The sequence below is a fragment of the Rhinoderma darwinii genome, chromosome 2 (assembly GCF_050947455.1).
Source record: "Rhinoderma darwinii isolate aRhiDar2 chromosome 2, aRhiDar2.hap1, whole genome shotgun sequence".
In the NCBI taxonomy this organism is placed as follows: domain Eukaryota; kingdom Metazoa; phylum Chordata; class Amphibia; order Anura; family Rhinodermatidae; genus Rhinoderma; species Rhinoderma darwinii.
The window spans coordinates 411,085,265-411,099,238 of record NC_134688.1 but is presented as its reverse complement, the minus strand read 5'-3'; the positions used below and the strand labels follow the sequence as shown (position 1 = coordinate 411,099,238).

Here is a 13,974-nt window from a genome sequence, read left to right as displayed (position 1 = left end):
GGTGCTTTCGTTTCATGAAAAGGCGTCATCTCTCCATTCGCACCAGAACTACTGTGTGCCAGCAATTACCAAAGGATTATGAAGAGAAGCTGGCCATTTTCCGCACCTACTGCATAACCAAGATAAATGAAAAGAATATCCAGCCAGAACACATTATTAACATGGATGAGGTTCCCCTCACTTTCGATATCCCCGTAAACCGTACTGTTGAGAAAACAGGGACCAGTACGATATCTATACGTACCACAGGAAATGAGAAGTCATCTTTCACTGTAGTTCTCGCTTGTCAGGCTAATGGCCAGAAACTACCACCCATGGTAATTTTCAAGAGGAAGACTTTGCCTAAAGAAAATTTTCCTGCTGGTGTCATCATTAAGGCTAACCCAAAGGGCTGGATGGATGAGGAGAAGATGAGTGAGTGGCTGAGGGAGGTCTACGTCAAGAGACCGGGTGGCTTTTTTCACAAATCCCCATCCCTATTGGTCTGTGACTCGATGCGCGCCCACGTGACCGATACTGTCAAAGCCCAAGTGAAGAAAACTAATTCGGAGCTTGCTGTCATCCCTGGTGGATTAACCAAAGAGCTCCAGCCGCTAGATATCAGCATCAACAGGTCATTTAAAGTTAAATTGCGAGCTGCATGGGAGCATTGGATGACAGAAGGTGACCACACATTCACCAACACAGGGAGGCAACGCCGTGCGAGTTATGCCACTATGTGCCAGTGGATCGTGGATGCCTGGAAGAATGTATCAGTCTCCAGTGTCATCCGAGCTTTCAGGAAGGCTGGAATCACCACTGAAGAGCCTAGCAGCAGCAACGAGACCAACTCGGATAATGAAGAGGAGGACCCCATGCTTGATGCCGAAATCGCCCAACTGTTCAACTCCGACACTGAAGATGACGGATTTGATGGATTTCTGGTGGAGGAATGAACTGAAAAAGTACGGTAAACGTTTTGATTTGCAATTACAGCTGAACCAGTTGCAAGTTATTGTTAAAAAGTGTAATAAATTTTGACTTGCAGTCTGAGCAATGGTTTATTTAACGGTAATGTGCTGCGCCTTATAATCCAGTGCGCCTTATATATGAAACAAGATTGCTTATAAGGCGCTCATAGAAAGTGCGCCTTATAATCCGGTGCGCCTTATAATCCGGAAAATACGGTATAAGTGCCCTATCTCCTACATAATCTGATCGGCGCTGGAATGTAGATAACAGCAGTGGTTATTTTGAAAAACGATCATTTTTGAGCAAGTTATGAGCAATTTTAGATTTAGTTTCTTAATGCCCAACTGGGCGTGTTTTTACTTTTGACCAAGTGGGTGTTGTAAAGAAGTGTATGAGGCTGACCAATCAGTGACCAATCAGCTTCATACACTTCTCATTGTTCCAGCCCAGCATGATCCACAGCACAGTGAGATTGTGCAGTGAAAGAAGCTGGGCTGAAACAATGAGAAGTGTATGACGCTGATTGGTCACTGATTGGTCAGCCTCATACACTTCTTTACAACACCCACTTGGTCAAAAGTAAAAACACGCCCAGTTGGGCATTAAGAAACTAAATCTAAAATTGCTCATAACTTGCTCAAAAATGATCGTTTTTCAAAATAACCACTGCTGTTCTCTACATTCCAGCGCCGATCAGATTATGTAGGAGATAGGGCATTTATAATCTGGTGACAGAGCCTCTTTAACCCCTTCCCGACATCCGCCGTATATATACGGCGCAGTGATGGTGCGGGCTCAGAAGCAGAGCCGGCACCATCACCGCGGGGTGACAGCTGTATTATACAGCTGGCACCCTCCTGTAACTGCCAGGACCGGAGCTACTCTCCGATCCGGCAAATTAACCCCTCAGATGCTGCGCTCAATAGAGCGCAGCATCTGATAGGTTTTCACCCGATCGGCAACCCAGTGACGCAATCGCTGGGTTGCTGTGGCAATCGGACGCCAGAAAATGGCGTCCGAGTCTGCCTTGTACGGGAGCCGATGAGGACCCGCCTGCGGCGTGTCCTCATAGGCTTGCTGTCAGTGAATAACTGACAGCGCTAATACACTGCACTAGGTATGTAGTGCAGTGTATTAGAGTAGCGATCGGGGCATCAGGCCCTCATGTCCCCTAGTGGGACAAGTAAAAAAATAAAAAAAAGTAAATAAAAATGTGGTAAAACAATTAAAAAACACACATTTCAAATAAAAATAAAGCTAAACTGACTTTTTTCCCATAGTAAGTCTTTTATTATGGGAAAAACCGTAAAAATAAAAAAAACTATACATAATTGGTATCGCCACGTCCGTAACGACCCAAACTACAAAACTATTATGTAATTTATCCCGCACGGTGAACGCGGTAAAAAAAAAACATGAAAAACAGCGCCAGAATATTTGTTTTTAGGTCACATCTCCTTCCAAAAAATGCTATAAAAAGTGATCAAAAAGTCACATTTACTCCAAAATAGTACTAATAAAGACGACAATCCGTCCCGCAAAAAATAATCCCTGACACCGCTTTGTGCACGCAAAAATAATAAAGTTATGGGTCTTAGAATATGGCGACACAGAAAACAAATGATTTTATAAAAAAAGTGATTTTATTGTGCAAAAGCTGCAATACATAAAAAAAACTATATAAATTTGGTATCGCCGTAATCGTATGGACCCGCAGAATAAAGCTAACATGTAATTTAGGGCGCACTGTGGATGCCGATAAAAAAAACAATAAAAAACGATTCCAGAATTGCTTGTTTTTGGTAATTTCCTTTACCAAAAAATGAAATAAAAAGTGATCAAAAAGTCGTATGTGTTCTAAAATGGTACCAATAAAATCTACAGCCCGTCTCACAAAAAACAAGCCCGCACACCGCTCAATCAACTGAAAAACAAAAAAGTTACGGCACTAGTAATGCGGTGATGAAAAAACATCTCAATGCGCAGGCCGGAGGGGAACGAACATTCCTTCAGTTTCAGGGCCATAGTATTTAGGAACTAGGAAAGGGAAGGGACATGGCACATCCGCTGGAAGCGAGGGCGCCCGTATTATACCAGCGCAAAACTTTCCCAGTAATATTTCCCAAACTACGAAGGAGAAAAAGTCCCCAAAAGGTGCAGAGTTACAAAAGGGGGATAAGAAAGAAAACCGTTTATCAGTGTGACACTGGCCTGTGCATAACGGATCACTTCACAGCGTAACCCACATCTATGGATAATTGTATTATTTACCCCATTATTATACCCTCTTATTATGCCCTGATGTACTCCGCACAGATTACATAGACCCTGATATACTCCGCACAGATTACATATGCCACCACATTATAAACTGAAATACCAGCAAAACCCCAAACAGAACTACCAAGCAAAATCCATGCTCAAAATGGTGGTCTTTCCCTTCTTAGCCCTACAGTGTGCCCAAACAGCAATTTATGGCCACAAGTAAGGCATTACCATACCCGGGAGAACCCGCTTAACAATTTATGGGGTAAGATTCTCTAGGGACACAACATCTTGTGCGGTGAATGGGCAGATCAGTGGAGAAATTGCAATTTTCACTTTGCACAATCCACTGCGTATTCATTTCTGAAAAACACCTGTGGAGTCTAAATTCTCACTACACCCCTTGATAAATGCCTTTAGGGGTGTAGGGGTGTAGTTTCTAAAACGGGGTCACTTTTGTTTGGTACATCAGTGGTTTTGCAAATGCAACATGGCGTCCGCAAACCATTCCAGCAAAATCTACGCTCCAAAAGATAAGTACCGCTCCTTTTCTTCTGAATGCTCCCATATACGTAAACAGCCGATTATAACCACATATGGGGCGTTACTGTTCTCGGGAGAAATTACTTTACAAATGTTGGGGTGCTTTTTCTTCTCTATTCCTTGCAAAAATGAAAAATGTATATCTAAAACTACATCTTGTTGGAAAAAAAAATATTTTTCATTTTTAATTCAGCAAAAAACCTTTGGGATCAAAATTTTCACTATACCCCTAGATGATTCCTCAGGGGGTGCAGTTTCCCAAATGGAGTCACTTTTGGGGTGTTTCCACTGTACTAGTACTACAGGAGCTCAGCAAATGTGACATGACACCCAGAAACCATTCCAAAATCCAAATGGTGCTCCTTCCATTCTGAGCCCTACCGTGTGTCCAAACAGATGTTTGTGACCACATGTGGGGTATTGTTTTACTCGGGAGAAGTTGCTTTACAAATGTTGCGGTGCTTTTTCTCCTTCAGTCCTTGTGGAAATGAAAAAAAAATACCTAAACCTACATTTTCTTTGAAAAAATGTAGATTTTCATTTTTACGGCCTACTTACAATAAGTTCTGTAAAAAAACTGGCTGGTCAAAATGCTTGCTACACCCCTAGATAATTTCCTCATGGGGTGTAGTTTCCAAAATGGGGTCACTTATTGGGGGTTTCCACTGTTTTGTCCCCTCGGGGGCTTTGCAAATGCGACATGGCCTCCGCAAACCATTCCTGCTAAATTTGAGTTCCAAAAGCCAAATGGCGCTCTTTCCCTTCTCAGCCTCGCTGTGTGTCCAAACAGCCGTTTATTACCACATGTGGGGTATTGTTTTACTCGGGAGAAATTTCTTTACAAATTTTATGGTGCTTTTTCTCCTTTAGTCCTTGTGGAAATGAAAAAAAATTAGCTAAACCTACATTTTATTTGAAAAAATGAAGATTTTCATTTTCATGACCTAGTTCCAAAAATGTTTGCAAAAAAACTGGCCGGTCAAAATGCTTGCTACACCCCTAGATAAATTCCTCGAGGGGTATAGTTTCCAAAATGGGGTCACTTGTTGGGGGTTTCCACTGTTTTGTCACCTCAGGGGCTTTGCAAATGCGACAAGGCCCCCGCAAACCATTCCTGCTAAATTTGAGCTCCAAGAGCCAAATGGCGCACTTTCCATTCTAAGCCCTGCCGTGTGTCCAAACAACCGTTTATTACCACATGTGGGGTATTGTTTTACTCGGGAGAAATTGCTCTACAAATGTTGTGGTGCTTTTTCTACTTTAGTTCTTTTGGAAATGAAAAAAAATTAGCTAAACCTACATTTTATTTGAAAAAATGTAGATTTTCATTTTCATGGCCTAGTTCCAAAAATTTTTGCAAAAAAACTGGCCGGTCAAAATGCTTGCTACACCCCTAGATAAATTCCTCGAGGGGTGTAGTTTCCAAAATGGGGTCACTTTTGGGGGGTTTCCACTGTTTTAGTTCCACTAGACCTGTTCAAAGCGGATATGGTGCCTAAAATATATTCTAATAAAAAGGAGGCCCAAAATCCACCAGGTGCTCCTTTGCTTTTGAGGCCGGTGTTTCAGTCCAGTAGCACACTAGGGCCATATGTGGGATATTTCCTAAAACTGCAGAACCTGGGCAATAAATATTGAGTTGCATTTCTTGGGTAAAACATTCTGTGGTACAAAAAAAATGGATTCAAAATGAATTTCTGGAAAAAAATAATGAACTTTGTAAATTTCACCTCTACTTTGCCTTAATTCCTGCGCAATGTCTAAAGGGTTAAGAAACTTTCTAAATGCTGTTTTGAATACTTTGATGGGTGCAGTTTTTAAAATGGGGTGACTTATTGGGGGTTTCTAATATCTAAGGACCTCAAAGCCACTTCACAACTGAACTGGCCCCTGTAAAAATAGCATTTTGAAATTTTCTTTAAAATGTGAGAAATTGCTGCTAAAGTTCTAAGCCTTGTAACGTCCTAGAAAAATAAAATGATGATCAAAATATGATGCCAATATAAAGTAGACATATGGGTGATGTTAATTAGCAACAATTTTGTGTGGTATAACTGCCTGTCTTACAAGCAGATACATTTAAATTGAGAAAAATGCTAATTTTTGCAATTTTTCGCTACATTTTGGTGTTTTTCACAATTAAATACTGAATGTATCGGGCAAATTTTGCCAGTAACATAAAGTCCAATGTGTCACGAGAAAACAATCTCAGAATCGCTTGGATAGGTAAAAGCATTCCGGAGTTATTACCACATAAAGTGAAACATGTCAGATTTGAAAAATGAGGCTCTGTCAGGAAGGTCAAAAGTGGCCAAAGAGGGAAGGGGTTAAGTCTCCAAGGCCAGATGTTTTTCATTGTTTGTGGAGAGCAGAGTAGAAATTGTTATCTCTCCACTGAAGGTCAGTGAGATCTTGAGATGTGTATTATTCTTTGAGGCATTGAATATTTTTTCAGGAAACTAATGAAAAAGTGGGCAATATGAATAACTATATAACTAATGATATAATAAATCCTGATTTATTTCTTTTTTATTGTTGACCTTTTAAAGATTAAACTGCATAACTTTATGAAGAATTGTCAGCAAAACTATTGGTAAATAAGGAAGTAGATATAAAAAAAAACAAATACATGTAAGAATTACACAACAACAATAAAAGATCAATGAAAATTTGACTATAGCCAGTAAATATCTAATGGATTTAGATTGTTTGCACCTGATCATTCTGTTATCATAAGGTGTATTGACACCTCCAGGCTTTGATCAGGCTTTTTGAAGCAGTTTTTGAAGCCAAAACCAGGAGTGAATTCAAATTGCAAAAAAAAACCCGGAACAAAACATGCACGTGTGAATGCACCTATAGGTGTAACTCGTTTTGTTAACAGTAGACATATTGGGGCAGATGTACTAATGCCGTGTAAGACTTAGACAGTGTAATCCTAGACCAGGCAGCCAGAAAATGTGGAGAATGCTGTGTGATAACATTTTTACATCTTGCTTGATCTGCTAGACACTTATACCACCTTTGATTTGGCTCAGAATTCTGTGGCAGTTTTTTTTTGGTGCACAATGGCACGTGTTAAGCCACGCCCCTTTTGTGTTAAGTCACTCCCTTTTCGTAGACGCTTTTAAAAAGTGTCTAGTGTGGCGCAAACCTCTGGTTTAACAAGAAATGCACCAGATTTGAGCACAATTTACATTACATTCGAGCTGCAGACACATTAGTACATCTGCCCCCATTGTGTGCAAAATTGACTGAGAAGAATAATGCACAATTCTATTTACCATCATGTAAGGAACATGTCTTCATTCTTGACAACTTTAGGGTAGATGACTAGATTCATTGTGGCAGGATTCAATTCTGTTTCTGAAGATAGTCTAGTTTCCTCTGAGGATTAAACTAGATAAGAGAAAGTTTGGTGGATGCAACGATCAGATCCCGGCACTGCTGGCCCAGAGATCTGGTGGCAGGGTCTCTATGTGACGTCACCACTCACAGCATCGACATATAGTGGGGACAGTGATGGAGTATGTAAAGGTGTGTAGAATACAATAGTCTGATATGACTTACCGCGGGTGCCAGGCAACCGGAAAACAAGTCATAATCACCAGGGCGCTCACATAGTCCTTATAATTATCTTTCAGATATAGCAAAACGTTATAACCAAAGGACAATTCTGAGTGGCTATTCTCATTGAATAGACCAATTTATTTATTAACTTTTTAATAAGTACTCAAGCACTATTTTGCAAGTTTTAACACGATTAATATTAAAAGTTTCCCCCTTTCTCTAAAATTACGTTCTTTTTTTTTTTATATTGGAACACTTCGGAAAATAAAAAATGTTAATTGTACAGGTTTTTTTTTTTCTCAGCACCTGCGATTGTCTCTGAATGAGAATGGTCAGTGTCTTGTGCAGCATCTGTGGTTCCAGACCATATTTGATATGCTGAAACACTTTCATTCACATCCAATACCTCTAGAATCCGGTGGCTCTGCTGACATCACTCTACGCAGTTATGTTGTTGTACAGTTCCCATCATCTGGTAAGACTTGCTTATTTATTTTACAGTAGACATTTTAAAAGTGACCCTCTAGGCACTACCCCTACCCGCTCCCACGCTGAGTGCTCAACTCAATTATAGAGAACAAAAAAGTTCCTTTTTTTCTCTTCTGTTATGGGGGCACTCTTTCTCATCTCCAAAGTTGTTCTCGTATGTGTTTTTAAGTTTATGTTTGTAGTCTGTGTAATAAGAACAGATTTGGAAGATCTATTTTGGAAAGGAGTTTTTTTTTTTTTTCTTTGTCCAAACCTTAGCTTTGGCTTAGTTAAATATCTATAGGGAAGAAACCTACCCCTTGACCCGGCGCTGACGGAATGTGATATGCAGCTGTTTGATGGAGTCTAGGGCCACATTTGAGGCCCCCACAATATATTAGTTTGACCACCAGTGATCTAGACCATGGAACATAGCCAGAGGGTTGTTTTTTTGGCAGATGGCCAGAACATTTTTATAGCTATGTTTATCTTCCTTCAATAAATCACACTGTATGCGACATTTTATGAACAACAACAAGCAAAAATGGTTGTAGACATTTCTACCAAGTAAAAGGTCACTTTGATTCTTTCTGGAAGAAAGTGATCATTTATCATATGGAGCCCATGTATGACTTACAAGAGAATGGCTGACCTTTCTTGCCATGAATACAGAAGGTCAAATGGAATTACTACAAGAAAAATATTTCTGGAAAGAATGTTTGTGTTTTGCAGAATGGTGCTGGACATCATTTACAGATGTTGGTTTATAGTGACTCGTGTGATAGCAAAACACTTATAATATTGGACTATTAGGCCAAATACGCACGATGCGTATTTTTGTGCAGGAAATCCGCAGCGTAATAATGTACCAGCAAAGTAAATGAGATTTCAAGAAATCTCATCTACACGTTCTGTTTTTTTCTGCAAATAAATTGACCTGTGGTGCGTATTTTAAAATCTGCAGCATGTCAATCTATCTTGCTTTTCTGCTTGCGAATTGTATCTGACTAGTTTAAAAAAAAAACGCAACAAAATCCACAGGTTATAAACGTACCTTGTTCCGCATCAAAATGTAAAAACCGCACCTAAAAATGCATAAAAAAATGCACTATTAGGTGCGGAATTACCTGCAGTTTTGATATGGATTCTCTGCACCAAATTCTGCAACGTGTGCATGTAGTCTTAGAAGCTGATCAGGTTGTCTTTAAGCTTGCAGGTCTGTAGATGATTTAGCTACTTTTATTAATGGTGAGCAACTCCCCCCCCCCCCCCCCATTGTGACATATATCCAGATCTTGATCAATTTCTAAGTCTTTTCATCTGATCTTTTATTCTTTTTAAGAACCTGGACCCTCTGCTGTTGGTTTTCAGCAACAAAGCTGCAGGACTGAAACTCAATCCCAACACTACTTCTCTAGTTCTGGTGGACCAAGTATCCAGCCTGTAACTCCTCCAGAAAACTCATCTTCCACTACACACCCAGCATATCACAGAGTGGAAGGGACTCTTGGTGCCAGAAGCCGAAGAAACAGTGCGGAGCTTTTGTTAGAATCATCAAATGGGAGCACAGAAGACTACCATGAAAGTGATGGGTCTCGGAGTAGGACAAGGGCCGTCGAGAATCAATATTCTTTTTACTGAAAAATAGAAACTACAGCACTAACGGTTTTCCACATTTCTAATTTATGTACTATAGCTGATCCTATAGCAGAACCCAAACTGTATAGGCAGAAATGTGAGGACCTCATTGTCTTGAAATCCAGTGGCGTAGGATATTACTGATCCCCATTTCACCTGTCTGAAGTTCAGTTGAAATCAATTATTTGCTACAGATTTTTTGGATGAATTTAATGTAAATAAAATCTCTAATGGAAGGTGAGGATCCCCTAAAGCTCATGAGTTAGTACTAGTGTGTAATCATTACCTTGCAACACCTCACAGTGCATTGGGAATGCACATTAAGTTTGAATTAAAGGGATTGTATGAGATTAGAAAAACAGGTCTGCTTTTTCCCTCCAGAAACTATAAAGGCCCTTTTACACGGGCCAATGATCGGGCAAATGAGCGTTAGTTTAAAACGCTCGTACATTAAGTGATCGTATTGTTTCTGCAGCACAAAATATTATTGTTGTGGGCACCGCATCACCCTGTGTAAACAGGAAGACGTGCTGCCGACATGATGGAATACATTACTGATCATAGCTTTTAGTGAAACGAGCGCCGATCAATGAGCTGCCTTATTGATCGGTGCTCATTTTTACGGCCTTTATTGGCAGGTGTAAAAGGACTTTAGACTCTTGTCCACAGGTTTTATTGCTGCTAAGCCTCATTCACTTACCACAAACAACAAATACCATTTAAATGAAGTTCTTGCACATTATATTATGTATGAGAGTATTTAGTAAAAAAAAATAAAAAAAAAGATACTAACCTATTCATATTTGGGTGTCATGTTTGAAAATTCTGCACATATATTTCCAATCATAGTTGTATTGACTTGCAAGTTTGGGAATATAATATTTGTGTCAAAGACAAACATCATGGACCCATTTCTTTGGAAACCCTTGTTCTCACCATGTTTGTTACCCTTTGATTTACACAGAATGACATGGAACATCTAGATCTGTCTAATATTCCTCACTCTGTATCAGAAGCACAAAGGTGCAGAGTTCAGCACAATTCATTCCTGCAAAGTTTATTAAGTAAATACACACAGGTCAATGATCAGCTATCGCTAGGAGCAGCACAGCGTATGATCACAACTTACATTCAATCCTACACAAACATTAAGTCACACTAAAAGTGTAATCCAGCGTGGCCGCCAGTTTGCTTAGACTTTTCAAGTACTTGGCCATTGTCACAATAGTTACACACCCCATAGAAGATGATGAAGGTTTTACTCTCTCACAGTAGAGACATACACCCCTCTGCTGTGGAAATTGGGTCATCACACGGCACAAGTCTTGTTTCTCCAGCCTTAGACAAACTAGCACCAGCAGGGTTTATTGCGGGCCTACACAGGTTAGTGGGAATTGGGCACTTTAGGGTCCTTTAGTTATTGCTTTGTTGTTATTAAGCATCTTACTTGATAGATATTTACTATAAATGTTACTTATGGTTTACTATATGGATATATTATTGCCCATCTTATGTCATATTGACAGTCAATATCCACAAGTCAAGAGTTCCACACATCTATTTCTGTGTCCAGGCTTCTGTACAGATAAAGCTGTTCCAAATCTGATAAAAACATAAAAGGACAATTTTCAGTTTTTCAGTACACAAGAATCGCCCTTGCCCCTGTTTGGAAATCAATAAAACCGACCAATTTTCCTACTAAATGGACTCTAGTCAGGAGAATAGGTATATGGGAACCAAAGTGGGATGGATTTAATAGATATACTGCTGAAACAAATAGTCCTTTTAGCCCTCTTGCACACGACCGAGTGCCACTCAGGCCATTTTTCATGGCATCCGAGTGGCACCCGATAGTTTTCAAGGACCCATTTACTTTAGTGGGTGACTCTCCAATCCATGGAAAGATAGAACATGTCCTATCTTTCCACGGATCACAGACGGGACTCAGGCGGAAAACGAGGTCGTGTGCATTAGAACTTATAGTAACATGTTCTGCATTCAACAAGCTATAAGAATGATGTCTGTTATTTTTTTATATTATCTTGGCTCCTGCAGCGCGATTTCTTAATGGGTTATCTGGTTATACATATCTATGGTTCCAGATCTCATAACTGCCTAATATGATAACATTTGGTTAGAGCACAAAAACAGCTGTTCATGAATTAATCCTCAGTCCTTGACCACATGACAGTTCAATGCTGTAATGTTACAACTTCGGCTATAGGTTAGATTTTTTATGTGACTGTATTTTTTCTTATTTTGCAGAACATTAGTAAAAAATAACAATGCTTCGTTTATGGTAGCAAATTCTGCAAGAGAGCAGAAAGGCAAACTTAGAAGACATTGGGGAAGATGCTGGATTCCAATGATCTTTTATCATTTATTTGTGATGTGTGGATTGAGGTGACCATCTTATGACGTCTGAGGTGCAGTGATGCAGCCTCCATTGTATACTAGTAAATGTGAAGGCCTGTTTACACATAATAATTTTCATTGCAATTCAATCAAATACAAACTATTTAATAATAATAGCCCAGTGTAAATGTACTAACGATCAACGATAAAAGTATCCTATGAAATTGGATGTTTATACATAAAAAGTATTATTTATCAAATTCTTAAAGTGGTTGTCTGGTAAATCCTCTACTAGGGCATTCTGAGCTAACACAAGAAGCTCCCCCGTTTAAGACCAATTAAAATTAAAGATCTATTAAAAAGAGCAAACACAAACTAAAAAGAGTGCTCTTCGCTCGTGAGGACCTGGCAGCACATGATTTACACAAATGGCCCATTTATTTCTCGTTATCATGTAATACTTTGCTTCACATGTGGTGGAGCTGTAGGAGAAATGAACAAAACCTGCTGTGTTCTGAAAACTAAAGCTGATCGCTGATCACTGACCATAATAGTCGTCACCTAACTTTACTATTGAACTGCATTGTTATTATGATCAAATATTACTTCTAACTAGGTCCTAATACATACAGTAACTGTAATGATGAAATCGTAATGATAGAAAATTGAAATGTGTAAACAAGCCCAGAAGGGAACCTGTCAGCGTTCTCGGAGGGCAGCATAAAGTGACAGAAATGCTGATTTCAGTGGTCTGTTAACTTATGTGTGCATGTGCTGTGATTTTTTTAAGGAACTGACCGTTTAAGGGTATGTTCACACGGAGTGTTTTCACCCGTATTTTGGGCCATAAACGTCCCGGAGAACGGCTGAAAAATCGGAAGCAGAACGCCTCCAAACATCTGCCCATTGATTTCAATGGGAAAAACAGCGTTCTGTTTTTTGTTTTCAAAAAAACGTCCGTGAAAAGAAGTGCATGTCACTTCTTCAGGCGTTTTTCGACCCGTTTTTCATAGACCCTATAGAAAAACAGCTCCAAAATCGGCTGTAAAAAACGCTGTGAAAATCGCGTGTGGCTTAAAAACGTCCGAAAATCAGGAGCTGTTTTCCTTTGAAAACAGCTCCTTATTTTCACAAGTTTTTGAGTTTGTGTGTGCACATACCCTAATCGTTGCAGTGCGATCCGAAGGAGTCCAACATATTCATGCGCTGCCGCTCCCACCACCCTCCAACCGCTGATTGATAGCTTTCTCCCTATGCACAGTGATAGCTTTCAATCAGCAGCAGGTGGGTGGGGGGAGCACGCAGGTCATGAATCCGCTGGACTCCTTCCTCAGATTAAGCTGTAACGATTAAACTGTAAGTTCACAAAAATCACATCACTATCACACATAAATGAAAGATCGCTGAAATCAGAGTGTCTGTTATTAGTTTATTCTGACCAGTCATAGCTGTAATAATATCTTCCTGTCCATTGAATCCTGCAGTCAGATATAGTCTTTCCTTTTCTATGGAAAAAGGGACCTATTGGTTAATCGCAAAAACATTTTTCAATATGCTGACTAATCTCTTTGTCCAATATTTAGAGCTTCTAGTTATCTTTCCCAATATGACCTGGTTGTAGTATTGGCCCAAAATATCTGACCATATATGCTTACCTGTAAGGGTATGTGCACACGAGGGAATTACGTCCGTAATTGACGGATGTATTTCGGCCGGAAGTACCGGACCGAACACAGTGCAGGGAGCCGGGCTCCTAGCATCATACTTATGTACGACGCTAGGAGTCCCTGCCTCGCTGCAGGACAACTGTCCCGTACTGTAATCATGTTTTCAGTACGGGACAGTTGTCCTGCAGCGAGGCAGGGACTCCTAGCATCGTACATAAGTATGATGCTAGGAGCCCGGCTCCCTGCACTGTGTTCGGTCCGGTACTTGCGGCTGAAATATGTCCGTCAATTACGGACGTAATGCCCTCGTGTGCACATACCCTAAGAAGACGTGCCTGAAATTCCCTATCTTGCAAACTGGAATCAGAGCTGAATTGTGTCCAGTGCACGGTGGCAGAAGGATGATGTGGTTGAACACGCTTAGGACATTTTCACATGCTGAATTTTCCGAAAGTGAAGCTTCACTCTTCTCCCGTTTCTTTATTCTGGTGATTACACTGCTACAATTGGACTAGGC

The 13,974-nt window shown here is 40.1% G+C and overlaps 1 protein-coding gene across 2 annotated transcripts in view; it reads left to right on the top strand.

The window, feature by feature from the left end:
- SH2B2 (SH2B adaptor protein 2) overlaps window positions 1-13,499 on the top strand; it is a 157,652-nt gene extending 144,153 nt beyond the window's left edge. For both annotated transcript variants that reach the window (XM_075854196.1, XM_075854195.1), the window contains exons 8-9: window positions 7,633-7,804; window positions 9,140-13,499. In XM_075854196.1, coding sequence (XP_075710311.1) covers window positions 7,633-7,804; window positions 9,140-9,438 — 471 coding nt within the window. In that variant the 3' untranslated portion in view covers window positions 9,439-13,499. The remainder of the gene's footprint in view (window positions 1-7,632; window positions 7,805-9,139) is intronic.
- Window positions 13,500-13,974: the final 475 nt, after the last annotated feature.